The 19,411-nt window shown below is 43.7% G+C and overlaps 1 protein-coding gene across 1 annotated transcript in view; it reads left to right on the plus strand.

The window, feature by feature from the left end:
- LOC146856094 (chloride anion exchanger-like) overlaps positions 1–19,411 on the plus strand; it is a 104,945-nt gene that overhangs the window by 60,717 nt on the left and 24,817 nt on the right. Inside the window, exons 14-15 of the mRNA XM_085654114.1 lie at positions 2,934–3,003; positions 3,094–3,186. Of these exons, the coding sequence (XP_085510240.1) occupies positions 2,934–3,003; positions 3,094–3,186 (163 nt within the window). The remainder of the gene's footprint in view (positions 1–2,933; positions 3,004–3,093; positions 3,187–19,411) is intronic.

Here is a 19,411-nt window from a genome sequence, read left to right on the forward strand (position 1 = left end):
TCTTTGTTTCAAATGTTGAAACTTCTCTTGCAGGCATTTTATTCACAACAAACTTCTCTCTGGTTTTGGATTACACTCATAATAAGCCACATCGATATACAAACCATCAAACATACACTGAACTAAACATGTGATTGAGGACTTAAGTATATGATGGCAAAAAAGCTTCATAAAATACATGGGACTGCTCTATATGAATGAAATGTAGGAAACTGTAGAATTAAATGCCTTTTATTACAATAATAAGATAGACTATCTAATACAGATATGGTCTCTAATATATCTGCACCGGGGGCAAGGAAGAAGTCAGCAAAATGAAGCTACCTCTACAAAAAATTATAAATTAAATATGCTATAACAAAGACTTCATCAGAGTTCTTCTAAATCCCTAGCCATTGTATAGCTAAATTTTGAGTAGGCAACCATTATGGATGGATCGGACAAATGAACTTTGATAACCAATTATCCTTCTAGGGTTCTCAAAGCTGAAATTGGTTCATAACCACACCTTCCTTTGACAACATACCTCTTTGGCTGGGTCTATAAAGTCTGTTGGCAACTCCTTTTACCACACAATCTTACGTCTGCTAAGAAAGAAGCAACAGCAGACAATTTTGCTAGTACTAAACTACAAGATAGAGGGTTTGCTCTATGGGCCCACATATTCAAAACATCTTGCATCCCCTTATGTTATAACAAAAGATAAGATATGAATCAACAGAGTACCTCTGAATTGGCAGATTGAAAGAATGCAGACATATTTACTTACAGAGCTTTGGAATTGTCCAAATTCTCTCTTTGTTGGCCACATATGACCCTGATATAATTTCAATTATATTGAGTTTCATAACTTCCTTAAACTAAGAAAAAGAATCAATGAATTTATTATTTAGATTTAATTAAGGCGTTCAGGAGAACTGGACCAAATGGAAACAGTGTCTCTGGAATGTTCAAATACTTAATAACCCAATTGGAATTTAGATCTTAAAGACTCCTCGCCTTCATCTGACTCAAAGATCTGGAAGATGAAAATTATTGTTCAAAATGAATCAAGATTTTTCATTCGCCATCAAATCCCATGGACACACTATAGAATCCATAAGGCTGCTTTATTGATGCAAAGTAAATATTTTGCAAAGTAAAAAGACAAAGGAAACGATAATGTTTTATGGCTGTAAAAACATGTATTCCTGAGAGACAATTTGCTCAGAATATTTCAATGAACACTCCACAGAACCAACCTGTTCCCATTTAGGTATTTATGCAACTAATACGAACTGTTGGTACGTAGATTCAATTTACTCCTGTTAGATTTGTTCTTTGCACAGGAATTGAAATCAGTCTTATGCAGTTGAAAAAAGACAGATGACCTGCCAGTACATGCCTGCTGGGCGTCAATCTGTATGATGTGTTAGTGTGTCAATTTACTGCCTTGCAACCATTGTATGAGGAGTACTATTGTAAACATGCTAAATATAAATCTGCAGCTCCCAAAATGGTTAATTGCATTATTTTCTCTAGGAAAATTATGGATTATCCAGCTATGCAATGCAAACTGTCGAACACACAATGGAACCACTCCTACAGCATTCCATTATGTACATTAACAGCACCATTGAGCTTCAGAGTGTGCTACAACCATAGTGACAAACCTATTGCCAGGGGACCTGATTGACTGCCCCCAGTTTGAGCCAACAGACCTAGCACACGTGGATGGTTTGATCATTTGTGTACTTATGCCTTAAAGTGCTTGAAGGAAGCACTACATACTTCCCCTAGGGATCCTGAAACTAACAATTACAACAAGGCTCAAGTTACTAGGAAGAAGACTCTTCAGGATGAGGCCTGGACAACATTACTCCAGGCTGCTGAAACAGAGGATTCCAAATTTTTCTGGAGTACAGTCAATGCCCTCCCCCCCCCCCCCCACTTCTGAAAAATGATAATTTTTCAGAGCTTAATTCCTATGTGACTAATGGGTGGCCCACTTAGCTGGAATTTGTGGCTCAAACCAACCAGCTAGCTTGATTAAAGGGGTAAAGGCTCCTACTAACCACTTAGTCCCACTTGGTATTACTCTCGAGGTGGTTTTGCTTGCTTTGCAACAAAGCATAGTTGGGAAAGCTCCTGCCCCAGATGGGATACCTGCTGCCGTAAGGAGTTATTATATTAAGCCAGTCCTCTTGGCACTTCACATTAGAGTTTTTAAATCAGCATTGAGTTATTTACTTGTACTCCAAGACCCTCATGTTTGCTTTAATGTTGCATTTTATATAGAAGTGGCCATTCATCTTAGGAAAAGTATGGCGTGCTAGCTTTGATCCAGAAGAGTTGTTACTTTACCTCTAATGTTTTGTTTTCAAATTGGGAGCTTCTTCTTTATTATTGTATTTTTATATACCTTTATGGCTGTTTTATCTGCTGAATGAAGAATAAATCGAACTGACTGCTCCCTGCTTTGACACCACTCACTTATTTCTCATTCTTAGGCCCAATGTCTAGTTAAACTTTACACAACTTGATCCACTTTTCAATCCTATCATAAGCCCACACCACCACATATGGACTAGCAGCTAGAAATTGCTGAGAGCTCACCTCCTCTCTTGTTCTTTGTCTTGAATGCATTTCTTATAAAAGCGTACTTGGAATCACACAGATCTAACACCTAAGCTTATCACTCTTCAAATAAATAGAAATCCTAAACATAAAAATTCCCCAAGTATGACATAGTGGAAAACTGGACAAAAAAGTCAATTTAGGGGAAGAATTATTTGCCCTCACCCTCCTCTTCTAAAATATTTTGTGCATTGGATTAATTGATTGCATTAATTTCACCTTCTCCTGTCTTCCCTCTCTGGCATTACCTTTCCTATTGCCGTTGGTGCTTTGTTAACATGTACAAAATAATTACATTGTCTGTTTTCTGTTCACAGCCCCAAGTTCACTCTACTGGCAAATGTTGGAGGGAACAACATCTACAAAAACAGGAAGGACTTCGCTGAGGTAAATAACCAATATGCTGCATACTGCATGCTAGGAGAATTAAGCATGAATAGGACTTAATGCAAATATACAATTTTTTCTTTTGTTCAGATTTATGAGACAGAAGGCGTTAAGATCTTCAGGTGCCCAGCCCCAGTGTTTTTTGCCAATATTGATTTATTCAGAAGCAAGCTTGTTGCTGCAGTAAGTTCTTCCTTTCAGATGGTTTTTGGCAAAACTGATTCAAAAATATTGAAATGTACTAAAGAACTGTTGTATGTAATAAGGAACTCAAATAAATGGATCTCCTTATTGGAATATCATACAATCAAAAATGCTATTCTATTCAACACATACATGCCCATCCCTATTGTGCAGTGAGCGGATGTATATCAGTCTTTCTCCCTCTCTCTCTATCTATATATATTGAAAATACACTGAAATATTTATGATTTGCATCAGCCAGAGAACTATTGGAATTATACGTTTTTTTTATAGATTATTCTGCACCTCAACCATAGTTTGCACATTTCAATTGGATATCAAAGTGTGTTTGACTTTGAAATTGACAATTTTATGTGACATTTATAGTTGGGTTCCTAATTGCACTTTAGCGTATTTGCACAATACAATATATCGGACCAATGGATTATGACTATGTGAAACGCAATAACAATTAATATAGCCTTAAGCTCCAATGGCCATTAAAGGGCCGCTCCAGCGTTAAAAGTCCCTAAGGAGGGCTCTAAGGCTATTAGAACATTCTGCCCCTAGAGGGCAGAATATTCTAATTAGTAAAACAAAGGCCTCATGGAGCCTGATGTGGTGAAATCCCATCAGGCTCCATGAGGCCTTTGTTCACAGCAACAGCCAGTCACAGACCCATTCAGAGGCCCACACACCCATACACAGATCCACTGAGACACATGCACCCGGTCACAGACCCATGCAGACTTATGTACCTACTCACAAGCCCCATCTGAGACTTGCCCTACTCACAGACCCACTCAGACACGCATGCACACACTCACAGACTGATACACTCATGGAGGCACTGGCAACACCACGGAGACACTCTCACACCCACTCACAGATTCTCATGCACCCACTCACAACCCACTGAGGCACTCACTCACACACTCACCCTCAGGTTAAAATTAGGGAATAACATTAAAACAAAAACTATAGAAAATCACTGAAAAAAGCAAAGGTTATAGGGATGATATAGCTAGGAAATTGAATTTTAAAAACACCTTAGAAATTCACTGAACAAAGGTCACAGAGAGTTAGCTCATAAAAAAACAGTGAAATTCAGGTTTAGTTACCCGAACTAACTATATAACTTATGCCCCTGCAATGCACTGCTTATGACATATTACATCACTCATGACATGGTCAGTGACATTAGTTTTTGTTTAAGTATTAAACAGAAGATCTGCATTCACATCTTTGCAATTGACAGAATAATACCATGACAGTCTCACTTTGAGCGATAGTGTGTGTAATATATTACAGCTATATGCTTATTATGACTTTTACAACTCCTCTTCTGATTCCTGGTCAGTTGCTGGGGGGGGGGGGGTGCAAATATTCCCTTTATAGATATTCCATTTACCCCACACCATCTCCCATTTCTTGGGGCACCCTCTGTGGATATACATGGCCTTTTCTGCCACCATAATCATATCCATATCCCTGCAACAATCTTCGAGGAACTGGGGCTTGTACCGCCCCCCATTTCTGGGCTATATTTCGTTTAGCTATTATCATCCCTGTCGTTGCCCAATTTTGACCAGCGTGGTTCAGATCTGTTGGTTCCCATTTATTCAAAATACAACGTTTGGGTTCAGGTGGGACTGGGTTGCCGCTGACCTCTGTGATAGTGTTCATTACTGCTGTCCAGTAAAGTTTAATAATTGGGCAGTCCCACAAAATGTGGTAGAAGGTGCCTATGTCGTTGCATTGACGCATGCAGCGCTGGTCCGTGGCTTTCCATATTTTGTATAATGCCACTCTTGTGAAGTATGTCCTATGCAGTATTTTAAGTTGTACCAGGCATAATCTGGAGGACACCGCCACCACCCTGGGCGATTCCATCACTTCCTGCCAGTCGGTGTCATCCAGTTCTCCCACCTCTTCCTGCCATTTAGCCCGTAATGTTCACATGGGGTCTGTTTGATTGTTAATGATTTTTTGATATGTAAGGGAGATCGCTTTCTTGTCTAAGTGATCCGTTAATAGCCGGTCCTCTAAGGGGGAGGCTTCATGGAGAATCTCCTCTGCTGGAATAGCAGCTTCTAGCGCATGTTTTATCTACATGTACCGGAACATCTCGGCTGGAGCCATCTCGTATTGTTCCTGCAGGTGGGCAAATGTAACGTCCTTCCCCCCTTCCAGAGGTTATCCCATTTTTGGAACCCCTTGCTCTTGCCCAGTGTGCCTAACTTACCGGTATCCCATAATGGGGTTTGTTGTGTCAGCTTGCCATCCCAACCCAGGTGCCGTGTCACTGTATGCCACACATGAACCGTATGTGCTGCTGGTCCCAATAGGCCTGATTTTTTTCTGTTTATTGTATAGCACTCGGTTAACTCCCCCTGTTCCCAGAGCTAATCTATCTAGGTGGTAAGCAGGGTCGGTGTAGGGTGCGTGGATCCACTAATTGATTACTGCCATTTGGGAGGCCTAGTAGTACGCTTGAACCTTGGGTAGGGCAATGCCTCCATCGTACCAACTCCTAGTCAGTTTGGCCCGCAGCTATTATAGCCGGTTTGTTCTCCCATAGGAGATTAGTGACTTCTGAATCAATTGCTCTAAAATATGACTCCGGGACACGATAGGGCGTGTTGTGCAAGGCATAGAGAAATCTGGGTAACGTCATCATTTTAAAAAGTGCCGCCCTACCCAGTAAGGTGAGCGGTAATGCTTTCCAGTGTTTGGTATCACGCCTCAGCCTCTGCAGTGGTTCTTGGAGGTTTAGTGCCTGGAAGTCATCCAGATCAGACGTAACATGAATCCATAGGTATTTAAAGCTATCTGTTACTACTCTAACTGTGCAATTCTTTGGTAATTTTGGATGGGCCCGTATAGGATATAGAGTACAGATTTCTCCCAGGTGATTATATATCCCAGACCTCCCCGTACCTTAAACATATGTTTAGTAGTCTGTGAATGGATCGCGTGGGGGAGGCGATATATAACAGAATGTTGTCTGCGTAGAGGGAGATCCGATCTTCCCATCCCTCCGTCCAGCGTAGGCCACGGATTGTTTGATCTCTTCTGATCCATGCAGCCAATGGCTCCAAGACCAGTGTCAAAAGGATCGGTGACAGCGGGCACCCCTGCCGCATTCCGCGTCCCAGAGAAAATTCCTGTGAGATATGTCCATTAGCTACTACACACGCGATAGGGTTAGTATATACTAGGCGAACCCAGGAACAGAACGTAGGCCCAAACCCCTCATGTTGGAGGGCTGCGAAAAGGAATGACCATTCTACGGAGTCGAAGGCCATTTTCGCGTCAAGAGACAGGACCATCGCCTCCACTCGTATTGTATGTTTGCGGCCGAGGACACTGTGCAGCCGTCTGAAGTTCAGGGCTGTGTTTCTTCCCGGCATGAATCCCGATTGATCCGGGTGAACTAATTTCGTGAGATAGGGGGTCAGTCGGAGTGCCAACGTTTTGGCCAAAATCTTGGCTTCTGTGTTAATCAGTGAGATAGGCCAGTAGGAAGTGCTCCCAGAAGGGGTTTGCCCAGTTTGCGGATAGCTACTATGGTAGCAATGCATTGGTATCCTAGGGAGCTCCCCCTGAACCAGGTTCTCTTCAAACATTTTCAGTAGCTAGGGGGTCCCTTTATCCGCTGTACGTTTGTACAGTTCTATTGGGATACCATTTGGGCCGCTGGCCTTTCCGGACTGTATCTTGTGGATGGCCACCTTGAGTTCTTCTACTGTTAGGTCAGAGTCTAGCTACCGGGCCTAGGCCTGTGTGAGTGTTGGTAAACGTATGTCCTTGAGGAAGTTCAGCACATCGTGCACCGTGGTGATGATCGTGGATGAATATACACCTGCTGAGAGTGCGCCACCAGCGCAGTTACTATCTCTTGTGGGTCCGATGTGGATTCTCCATTTTCTAGTCTGAGCTCTACCACCCATCTATCTACCCGTTTCCTTTTGTCCAACCAAGCTAGAAGTTTGCCGGCTTTATCCCCTGATTCATAGACCTTATGTCGGACTGCTGTCAAGCGGATTCTGGCGTCTGCCCATAAGTATTCTTTATACTCTTGTTTTGTGCATAGCCTGTGTGTGTTGGCGTCTGATGGGTCTCTGGCATGCTGTGACTCTAAGTGGTGCACCTCCTGTTCCAAGGCCTCTTTCTCTTTCTTCTTTTCTTTTTTGTGACCTACAATGAGGGATATGGCCTGTCCCTGAAAGACCGGCTTATACGCCTCCCACAGGACCAGCGGTGAGGAGACGTCGCCTCATTTTCCCTAAAGTAGTGTGTTGTTGTAGTAAGCAGACTTTTTCTGATCTTAGGGTTATGTAAAAATCCTGGGTATATTGGGTACATAATACATTGCGTGGGGGTGTGTGATATATATACTCCGCCATCACCGGGGAGTGATCAGAAATTCCCCTGGGTAGGTGCGATACTGCCCCAAGCCGCAATGATGTAGTCTATACCTGAGAGGCTGTTGTGAGCCCTGGAGTGAAAGGTACTGTCTTGTTTGTGGGTTTTTAAATCGCCATATGTCCAGCAGGCCGTGCGCGTCAAGGAAATCTGCTAAACTGGATCTGGCGCAGTGTTGAGGCCGGAGGGGTGTACGGTCTTCTGCGTCATTTAGTGCAGTGTTAAAGTCGTCCCCAATTATCAGGTCTCCCTCTGGCAATGTCAGCAGGAATGTACCTAATGCTTGAAAGGCCATCGAGTGCAACGCAGGTGGGATGTACACTGTCACAAGGTTGATTGGGCGGCCTTCCCATTGAGTGGAGATCGCCGTAAACAGGCCTTGATCGTCCCGGAAGGTGTGGTTAACAATGAGAGGGAATTGTTTTTTAACCAGAATCCCCACCCAACGGGATCCCGAGGTAAATTCAGACTGCACTGCCAACCTAAACCCCCATCGGCATCAATGCCTTGCAGGTCGCCCCCACTAGATGTGTTTCCTTCATCATTATGACTGCTGGAGCCTTATGTTTTAGATATTGCAGCACCAGCCCTCTCTCTACCTTATCTCTTAATCCGTTGACATTACAGGAGATGAGCGCTAGCCAGTAGCGGTCTGTGGAGGGAGTTCGGTGGGGCATTGAGGCGGGGCGGGGGAGGGGGGGGGCAAGGTGGGGAAATGTAAACACCGGAATATGGATAAACGGAGGTAAGTACACATTTAAATAAATAAAACAAATTTTGTTGCGCGCCCTGCATCGTATTTTGCGATGCAGCGCGCGCAAAGGAATTCGTTTTATTTATTTAAATGTGTACTTACCTCCGTTCATCCATATTCCGGTGTTTAAATTTCCCCACCCTGCCCCGCCTCACTGCTTCACCGAACTCCCTCCATGGACCGCTACTGGCGCTAGCGTCGGTATTTTGGTGCGATGTGTCATTAGATTATGTGAGGTCGTGTGCAGTGGGGATCGCTATAGTGGACCAGGTCAGTGAGGTGGCATACGGACAGGTTTTTGCTGAGACTGTACATGATTATTCGCAGGTCTTCAGCAACAACAACTTAAACATTAAAAAAATATTCATCGAGCTTCTAGTGTCCCTTATAAAATTTCCCACCCCCCTCTCTGCCTCCCTGCATGACGGACTTATAACTATCCGCCTCCCCAACACTGCAGAGCGCTTATATCCCATTACCCGTTACCTTGGTAGGGGTCAGCCCCTCCTTCCATCCCCCCCTTTTGTCTCTTCGCCAGCCAGTTATCACTACAACTTAGATATGGAAGCTATAGGTAAATGAGTGTATGGTAGCATGATTGTCAACATAGGTATTGTCTCTTCTGGGAAAGTCTATGTCGCCTGGGTGCTTCCAGTCCATCAAGTGTGCCCATGTTGTTGAGATACCACGAGTCAATGAGTGGGCAAAGCTGCTGTCATGCTTTGAGGCTGGTCTGTCCGGGGTGTCAGTCCCTTGTTAGTTCAGCGCCTTTCTGGTGATTCTTCTTGCATTATTCCTGTTTCCTTAGTTCCGGGCCGTGCATTCATTTTCGTTGTTTGGCGCAATCTTCCGTGTTGATTCCCCGATGTTGCGGCTGGACGCCACCCTTCCAGCCTGTCCTGTACCTCCTCTGGTGCATTGAAAGACATACTTTTCCTTCCGCTTCCACCCTCAGTCGTGCCCGGAACAGCATAGAGTATTTCAGTTCTCTCTTTCTCAATTCTTTCTTGACCCTTATGAATGTGCGCCGTTGCTTGGTTACTGCCGCTGTGTAATCGGGGAAGAAGGTAATTATTTTTTCTTCTAAGCAGACTGGTGTGGTGATTCTTGCAGGCTGCAGGATTATGTCCCGGTCCCTGAAATTAAAAACGCAGGCAAGGATCGGTCTGGGTGGCGCCCCTGGTCTCGGTCTACCTCCAGGGACTCGGTGCACTCTTCCCAATGAGAAATAGTTGGAGAGGCCATTGGGTTGTAGGTGTTGTTTGATGAGCTCCTATACGAACAGGTCTGCTGCCCGCCCTTCTGCTTCCTCCGGCACCCCAGTTATAAGAACATTGTTGCACTGGGACCGGCCTTCATAATCATCGAGTTTGTCAGTCAGTACTTTGGTTTCTGCCTCCAGTTGGCGTACTTGACGTTTAAGTTCCTTGGTCTCACCACACAGAGTCTCGGTGGTCATCTCTACATCCTTGACCTGTGCGTTCATATTCTTGAAATCAGTTCTGAGCAGGGAGAGTTCGACTGATATTGTGCCAATTCTGCCATCTAGTGCTGTATGCACTTTATTCAGCGTGGTAAGTATGACCCGCAATGTGACCACGGGTCCCTCTCTGGAGGACGCGTCTGCTGCGCGCCCAGTTGACTGGTCTGTCAAGTCCTGTTGGTCTTTCATGAAAGCAAACTTTTCCAGTTTAGTTTGCTGCACTGTACGTTGCCCTCGGCCCCCCATCTTCCCTTCTGGAGTTATGTTGCGCTGTTTTGACGCACACAGGCAGTAGTACTCGCCATTGCCAGGTTTCTTTATGGTTCCCGGGCCCCGGACCCCTGTCAAGCGTTCACCGGCGGTCGGCGCTCCAGGGTCCACGTCTCCTCAAGCCAGTGCCCCACCGCAGACTGTAGGTGTGATATCATGCAGGGGGAGGGCCCGGCTGTGTCGTGGTGGAGAGTTCAGGGTGTCGCTGCACTTGCCGGCACACCCCGACAGTTCCTGGGCGCCTCTGCTGTTTTTCTCAGGGCTTTGGCAAGGTTTTTCTGACCTGGGATCTCGCGCCTGCGGGCACTCTGCTCTTTTGAGACCCCGGCTTACTCCCAGCACGCAGGCCGCAGTCCCTTCACTTGGCGATATTGCGGCACCGATCGCTTCTGTCCCATTACAGGATGGTCGCTGTGCGCTTGGTGTACTCCGACATTCGCTACGCTGCTTGGTGACTACCAGGGTGGATGGACTGACATGCAGATTATCGGAGACACCGGAAGGGGTTCCGGAGCTCCGTTAGGTGGTGGCCATTTTGTTTGGCTGCAAGCCACACCCCCGGTCAGTGACATCATTGATGACATTTCAAATTACATCACTGATGACATCATCCAGTGATTGTGAGTGTTTTCTAAAAGTTACTGAGTTTTAAACATATATAGTAAGATAAGTGGCTGTGGGAGTGCCTTTATGGGTTAGTGAGTGGGTGTGTAAGTGGGGTATAGAAGAGTGAGTGGGTATGTGATAGATTGTATACATGAGTGAGTGAGTGGGTGGGTGTATGCGTTTTTACATGGGTGAGTAAGTGGGCTTGTCAGTGGATGTATGAGTAAGTCAGTGGCTGTGGCTGTATGAGTAAGTCAGTGGCTCTGTGAGTATCTGTATGAGTGGGTGGGTGTGTAAGTGAGTGATTGTAATGGTGAATGAGATGCTCAATTAGTGGCTGCATGGGCGAGTGAGCAGGTGTGAATGACTAAGTGGTGAATGAGAGAGTATATGAGTAAATACATAAATGTCTGTATGAGTGAGAGGGTACACAAGTGACTGTATGGGTGTATGAATGGTGTGTAAGTAAGTATATGGGTGAGTGAGTTGGCACTAGTGGCTCTATGGGTGAGGAAATGTGTGTGTGCGTGTTTTTATGGGTGAGTGTGTGTGAGAGAGGTTGTAAGGGAGAGTATGTGCTTGTGCCAGTGATTGTATAGTGAGTTAGAGCAGAGCATGTGTTACTATATGTATGAGTAAGTTAATGGATGTATGAGTAACTGTATAACTACTTGAGTGGCTGTGTGAGTGACTGTATGGGTATGGGTAAGTGAGTAGGATATGAGTAGCTATATTGTTGACTGATTAACTCTGTGAGCGACTGTATCGGTGTAAGAGTGGCTGTGTAAGTATGTGCATGTCTGGATGAGTGAGTGCCTGTATTAGTCAGTAAATAGGTGCATGAGTGCCTGTATATGTGAGTTAGTGGTTGTGTTAGTGCCTCTATTGGTGAGTTGATGTGCGAGTCGCTTTATGGATCAGTGAGTAGGTGTGTAAGCATTTGTATAGGTCTGTGAATGGGTACGTCAGTGGTTCAGTGGGAGTGGATATATAAGATGTTTTGATAAGTTGTTGTGTGAGTGATTCTCTGGATTATGTCATCAGTGATGTCATTTGAGATATCATCACTGATGTCATTTGAGATGTCATCAGTGATGTCACTGACCATGTCATAAGTAATTTAATATGTGAGTTCATAAGCAGAGCATTGCTGTGGCATAAGTTAGAGTTAGCTCAGGTAATTATAATTGTTGAATTTCATTGGTTTTATACAAATAAAATCTGAGCCTAACTATAACGTCCCTGTAGCCTGTTTTTTTAAGTGAATTTCTAAGGTTTTCGAATTCTATTTCCTAACTATAACATCCCTGTAACCTTTGAATTTTTCAGTGAATATATTACAGACTGGCAATCACCAGTAGGTAGTTATAGTTAGGACCTAGTTTCCATAGGAAGAATGTTCTTTCATGCCAATAACTTTGGCACCGTTTGTTTAATCTTCACTGCATTTTCAAACTTGATACTATGCTCACTTCAGTTGCTATCTCTAAGGTTTCGGGGTGATCCATCAAGCGGGGGCGGAGAACCTCGAGATGCTTAAAAGCACAATTTCTCCATGTTAATTCCGATAGGAACTTCAGACATGGCCCAAAACTGCTGAACGGAACTACACCAAATTTGGCAAGAAGGTAAATGTTGGATCAGGGATGTGCCTTTTTGTGATTTGGTGTAAATCTGTTCAGTAGTTGCAGAGAAATGTAAAGAAATTTCCAGTTGTATATATAGGGACGCAGTGGATCCGCGACCCCTCCGGATCTCATGCTGAGATCTGCTTGGCTACCAACATTTCAAACCAGGAAGTGTTGGCAGCAATCTTTTGACTCGGTTTAAACAAGTCATAGAAAAAAGCTTTTAAAAAAAGAAAATGGGTCAGGGTAGAAACACCCTGACTCCCTAGACCTCTTGGGGGAGTACCAAAAAAAGCATTTTTCTTTAAACAATTCAGCAGGAGTCGCTTGGTTTGTGAGTCCTGCAGAAATGTTTCTTTTAACTGAAGCGCTGCTCCCGCGTTTTGTTGAAAATCTGCCCCGGGTGGGCCAGGTCCCGAGGACCAGTGTATAATAGGAGGAGGTGCTCTGGCTCCTTGGAGCATTAAGCCTTGGGGGCGCCACCCGCCCTGGGGAATTTTGAAAATTACACGGGGTTGACCTGGGCAAATTATTATTGAATGCGTGGAGGCTCATGTGGCCCCCCACAGCTCCAGGGACCGCTACCCCACGGGGCTGGATATAATAAAACAATGTAGGGGGCTGCACACCCCCCTGCATGACCAAGGGAGCACCATCCCACGGGGCAAAATGTAAACAATTAAGGGAGTCTGTTGCGTACCCCCAGCCATTAAAATCAATTGTGGAGGGGGTCCGCATGGCCCTATCATGGAGCCATAAATGGCCCTGGGGACGGCCACCTCCAGGGCTTGCTCCATTATGTCCCAGGGTGCCCAACCCCAGTACATAGCTTGATTGCTGTGGCTTGGCGGGAGCCCCGCTCCCACCAAGCCAGAGCAAACACCGCTCCTCTTTCAGCAAGCAAGAGCAAAAAATGCTTGTTGAAGCAAAGCAGAATTAGTTTCACCGACAGGGAGCTGCCTTTCCAGCAGCTTACTGTTTGTGAAATCAGTGCCTGCTCCTGCAGGATGCGGGGAGCTGCCAGGGACTGTGGGAGCCTTGAGGCTCCCTGCTGTCCCTAACAAATGTCAATGGGTGCCCTGGGTGGGACCAGGGCACCAAAAATGAAGTATAGGCCCTGGAGGATGCTATTCCTGAGGCCTAAATTGGTTTGGGAGGGTGGCCGTGCTGCCCACTCCCCTTATTTTTTTAATAATAAACAAATGAAATGGCAGCCCGCCTCACCCACTGAGAAAAGGCCTCCCCTTTGGGGATGGGGTCACCAGGGCTGAAAATGGCCCAGGAAAAGGGGACCACGCAGCCCTCCTCCCTCAAAAGAAAAAAATAAACTCACCAGAGGCCATGCACCATTCACCACCACACTGCAAACATGCCTCCTGGTGCACTGCTGGGTGGGAGATTTAGTCCCCTTGGGTACGGAAGGTCCTTGGGGGGGCCAACAAGCCCTCCTGTTGCCTCCAGTAAGTCCCACACAGTGAGATTGCTGAGAGGTCTTTGGAGGTCACACCTCCTTTCTCCACCACTCTGCGAACACGCCTCTTGGCGCACTTCTAGTTGGGGAATTAATTCCACTTTACTCCTGAGGAACTCAGGACTAAAGTGGACTACTTCCCCCCAACCAGTAGTGCACCAGCAGGGGCATTTTCAGAGTGGTGGAGAAGGGGGCGTGGTCCCTGACAACCTCTTAGCAATCCAGATTTTATCCCCCTACTAGATATGTGCCAGGAGGTGCGTTTGCAGAGTGGTGGAGAAAGGGTGCATGGCCTCTTACAATCTTTCAGCAATCCTGCTGTGTGAGACTTACTGGAGGTAACAGGAGGGGTAAAAAAGAAAGGTCACAGGTACTTTATAGTTTGGAATTAGCATTTAAAAAACCTTGGAAATTCAAAGAATAAAGACAAAGAATACAGGGATGTTACTGTTGGAAAATGGAATTTAAAAAAACTTAGAAATTCACGGAAAAAACAAAGGTTACAAGGACGTTACACTCATACAAACCAGTGCAATTAAGCAGTTATAGTTAGCTGAGCTAACTATAACTCACACCCCCGCAATGCACTGCTTATAACCTCACATATTACATCACTCATGGCATGGTCAAATTACATAATTGATGACATCATCCACAGAATCACTAATGCACCCACTCACACCCCCATAGAACATTTCATATGCCTACTCCCACACAACCATTCACCGACCCATACCAGTACTTATACACCCACTCACTGATATATAGATCTACTCAATAATCCACTCACTCATACATCCACTCACTCACCAATGCAGCTACTGACATACCCACCCAAACAACCACTCACACACTGAGCCAATTGTCCATAGACCTACTCACACACCTACTCACTCGTCAATACAGCCAAACACACAGCCACTTACTCACACATACAGTTACACATACTCACTCACTCATACAGATACTAACACATACTCACTCAACTCAACTATACAGTCAGTGATACAAGCATACACACGCACCCACATTCACTCACTCACCCATAGTCACTTATATACCTCATCACTCACCTAGACTGCCTTTCACATACCCAGAGACTCACACATATACCACTGACACATCCACTCAATCACCCATACAGCCATACACATACCCACTCACCCATACAGCCCCTCACATACTCACTCACCCATTCAGCCCCTCACACACATACTCATTAACCCATACAGCCACTGACTCACCCAATCACTCACCCATACAGCTACTCACACACCCACATAGCCACTTATGCACCAACTGACAGACCGATACAGACATTCACACAACCAGTCACTTGCCCACACATTTACTGAGACAACTAATCACTCACTTATACAGTCAGTCACATACCTACTGAATCATCCATACAGGCACTAATACACCCACTGATTCACCCCTTGGTATATATATTTAACAATGATGTCACTGACTATGTCATGGGTGATGTAATTCGTGAGGTCATAAGCAGAGCATTGAGGGCACGGGAGTTATAGTTTGCTCAGGTAACTGTAAGTGCCGAATTTCAATCATTTTGTACAAGTGAAACTTGAGCCTAACTATAACGTCCCCATAACCTTTGGTTTTTTTCAGTGAATTTCTACTTTAAAAAAAAAAATCAATTTCCTAACTATAACGTCCCTGTAACCTTTGTTTTTTTCAGTGAATATATATACCTATATACATTCACCAGTTATAGTTTAAGTAGCTTACTAGAATCTTCTGGCCCCACTATGCCTGGTGCTGTGATTAATTATGTAATTTCAGATGTTATCAGTGTTGTCAACAATGATGTCATTGAGCAAGTCGTAAATGATGAAATGTGGGAGGCCTGAAACAGAGTATGATGGGGCACAAGTTCTAGGAAGCTCAGTAAATTGTGACTCGTAAATGTTAGTTTTTTTTTAGTTTAAAATATTACGTTCTGACATTTTTACCTAACTATAACATCACTTTAACGTTTGATTTTCTAGTGAATTCCCAGGGTTTTTTTTAATTGCCAAGATTATTACCTTACCTAACTAACTTTAACTTTACATTAACCTTTGTTTTTTTAGTGAATTCCTAGGTTTAAAAAAAATATAAAGTAAGATCTTATAACCATATCCACTGCCCCAGGCATGGCCTACCCTCCACCACACATGGACTTCGAACGTGCATGGTGTGGAGTTGGGTGCAGGGCCTGGTATGTTTGCAGGTCCTGCACCATCCTCCTCGTGGGTGGTCAACCCCCCCACCGAACACAGTCAGACCCTGACGCTCTGCGGAAGACTAACCTCCTACCATGCAAAGCCCACAGATATGCGCAACGTGGTCTGCAGTGGATCCATATCTCTAGATATACATAAAACTTTTTTCTTAATAACTTGAAAACTACTGAGCAGATGTCTACCAAATGACAAAAAACACTCTTTCTGGACCGAAATGAAGCTTTTGGGCAAATTTGGTGTAAATCCGTTCAGCAGTTTGGGCTGTAGTTGTGTCTAAAATCCCTACGGGAAATTGCATGGGAAAAATGAATTTTGCGCCCGCCCCCCTTTTTCTCAGCCCTCGCTTGACAAATCACTCTGAAACTTTCAAAACAGCAGCTGAAGTGAGTTGCAAACTAGTTTTGAACTTTTCGTGATGATTTGTCAAATGGCACCCTAGTTATTAGCAAAACAAAAAAAGTTTTTCCTATGGAAACTAGGTCCTAACTACAAATATCTGCTGGCGACTAGCAGCAGGGTACATACATACATACATATGTGTATGTATATATATATATATTATTCACCAATTTCCTCCAAGGAGGAATCACTGCACACCAAGGAAGTTATAAGTTTAAGGGTTTTATTCTTTTGCGTGCAAATTATCACCAACTCCACCACCAACGCGTTTCAACCACAATCGGTCTTGCTCACGGTATGTGAGTCTTTTTTCAATGTCCTTTATTTATAGTTTCACCCATATTTAGCCATTAGGAGGAATTATGGGAGTTGTAGTTCGTTTTTCACATATATCATTTCACATGTTTGCGATTTATCGATATCAAAGCAATGTCATGTTTCGGGGTATTATGGAGTACATCTGCATCCTCTGACTATTTACATTATGTTTATGTCAATAATATGATCATACATTGTCGTATGTTATCTTAAGGTTCATGCTGTTGATGCCAATATAAATGCTCAGTGCATTTTCAGTCGCAGAATCTGGGCAATTCAGAATGATGACACGAACTATGCCATTGTGAAACATCTAAAAATTCACAAAGAAAACATGAAACAGAAGATAAAATATTTCGGATTAACAACAGTCCCGAAAAACGAACGTGGAGGTAATAGAACACTGAAACTAAGGAGAATGGAAAGCAAGATGATCATACGCTTCAAGACGAAGGCCCCTTTTGGCCTCAACGGCGATGAAGAATTACACAGCCATCTATGAGCCTACCATACAACAAAAACATTAGAACAACGTTGAAGGGGTATGAACTCGAAACAATTACATCTGCCAGTTTCTGAACTGAACATGATAAGATGGGCACTAAGCCCGGACTCTGCGAATAAAAATGGGCACTTAGCCCAGATTCTGCGACTGAAAATGCACTGAGCATTTATATTGGCATCAACAGCATGAACCTTAAGATAACATACGACAATGTATGATCATATTATTGACATAAACATAATGTAAATAGTCAGAGGATGCAGATGTACTCCATAATACCCCGAAACATGACATTGCTTTGATATCGATAAATCGCAAACATGTGAAATGATATATGTGAAAAACGAACTACAACTCCCATAATTCCTCCTAATGGCTAAATATGGGTGAAACTATAAATAAAGGACATTGAAAAAAGACTCACATACCGTGAGCAAGACCGATTGTGGTTGAAACGCGTTGGTGGTGGAGTTGGTGATAATTTGCACGCAAAAGAATAAAACCCTTAAACTTATAACTTCCTTGGTGTGCAGTGATTCCTCCTTGGAGGAAATTGGTGAATAATTGAATCGAGGATTGGCCCGTCCTCGACACTAGCACCCGCTATGCGATAGCGCGCTCTCCCTTGGGGCCATTTGACGAGTCGATATATATATATATATATATATATATATATATATATATATATATGACCTCCCAGTTACGGACAACCAGATGTTTTTGCTTTACGAAAAAAGTGCTTTAATTCGAGAACTGAATATCAATATTGACACAAGATCTACTCCAAGCCAGTGCCTGACATGACACGTTTCGACTGCTGAAGTTTTGATATGTCTGTGTGTGTGTGTGTATAAGAGTGTATATGTCTGTGTAAGAGCGTATATGTGTGTTTGAGAGTGTGTGTGTGAAACTGGAGGCTGAACACAGCAGGGTTGCACACATGTGGAGGAACGGATGTAGGAGGCAAGATGTTGCACCACTGTGCACAGCTGAAGACCTGCCCGGTGGGGATTTGTTGCCTGCGGTTAAACCCTGCTGCCAAACTAAAGGCAGAACACAGCAATGGTTGCATGTCTTTTGGTGGGAAGCGTGCAGGTGGCCATGTACGGCGCCCAACTTGGCTGAGCTGGGCAATACACAGTGGAGATGGGTGAGGATTTAGAAAAGTAATGACCAGCTTCCTGCAGGGAACTCTTGGACGTGGAATATGACTAAAAAACAAACCCAGGAATGCATTGGTAAAACAAAGGTTAAAGTGAAGTTATGGTTGCCTTTGTTATGACACTTTAACATATGTTTAAAAAAATCCACATAAATTCATGTATGGTTATGAATTAAAAGTCAATCAACACTGAAATTTGCAAGCTATGTTTAGGATAAGAATTCATAGCACACACAACAGCCACGCAAACCATAAAGTATAGTCTAAATGCAATGGTAGTGTATGTATGTTTCACAGTCGCCACTGTGTAGGACAACTTTAGAATGAAAAGGCATGTTTTGACTTGCCTACAACTTTTACAGGTTTGGAGTATTTTTAATTGTACAAAAGCAAATTCACATGGATCTATGAAAAATGTGGAAAATATTTTACAGGGTCTCTGTGAAACATGGGTTTCATCATCATAATGACTGCTCCCACTGTGATTATGTCATAATGGGACACCAAATTATGCGGTATGGGGCAGGAGAAGACAAATTATGATACATCATGATGTACATTATCTGGCAGCATTATGTTGGCCCATTTGATTTACAATGTGTTTCAAATCTTCAAAATATGCAGGAAGTTATATGGCAAGTGTGGTAAATCCATAATTATAGAGTAAATACCAGTGCCTCAGAATCATAATTTTTTCTAACCTAGACGATTAATTTTTGTTTTACCAACAATCTATTACAGTTTTTGTTTTTAAACCGGAAACTTTTGCCCTTCGGTAAAAATTGTTCCTTTGTTGCCGCATAATTCTCGGCTCTTGATAATGCTAAAGCTCTGCAGAGTGGCATGGGAGATGTTATTATGAGAAGGAGAGCCATATTTCACAAGGACCCGTGAAATATTTCCTGTATTTCACGCGTCCCTGTGAATCATAGATAAAATATTTTCTGGACAA

This window comes from Triturus cristatus, chromosome 4_1 (genome assembly GCF_964204655.1).
Source record: "Triturus cristatus chromosome 4_1, aTriCri1.1, whole genome shotgun sequence".
NCBI classification, from domain to species: Eukaryota; Metazoa; Chordata; class Amphibia; order Caudata; family Salamandridae; genus Triturus; species Triturus cristatus.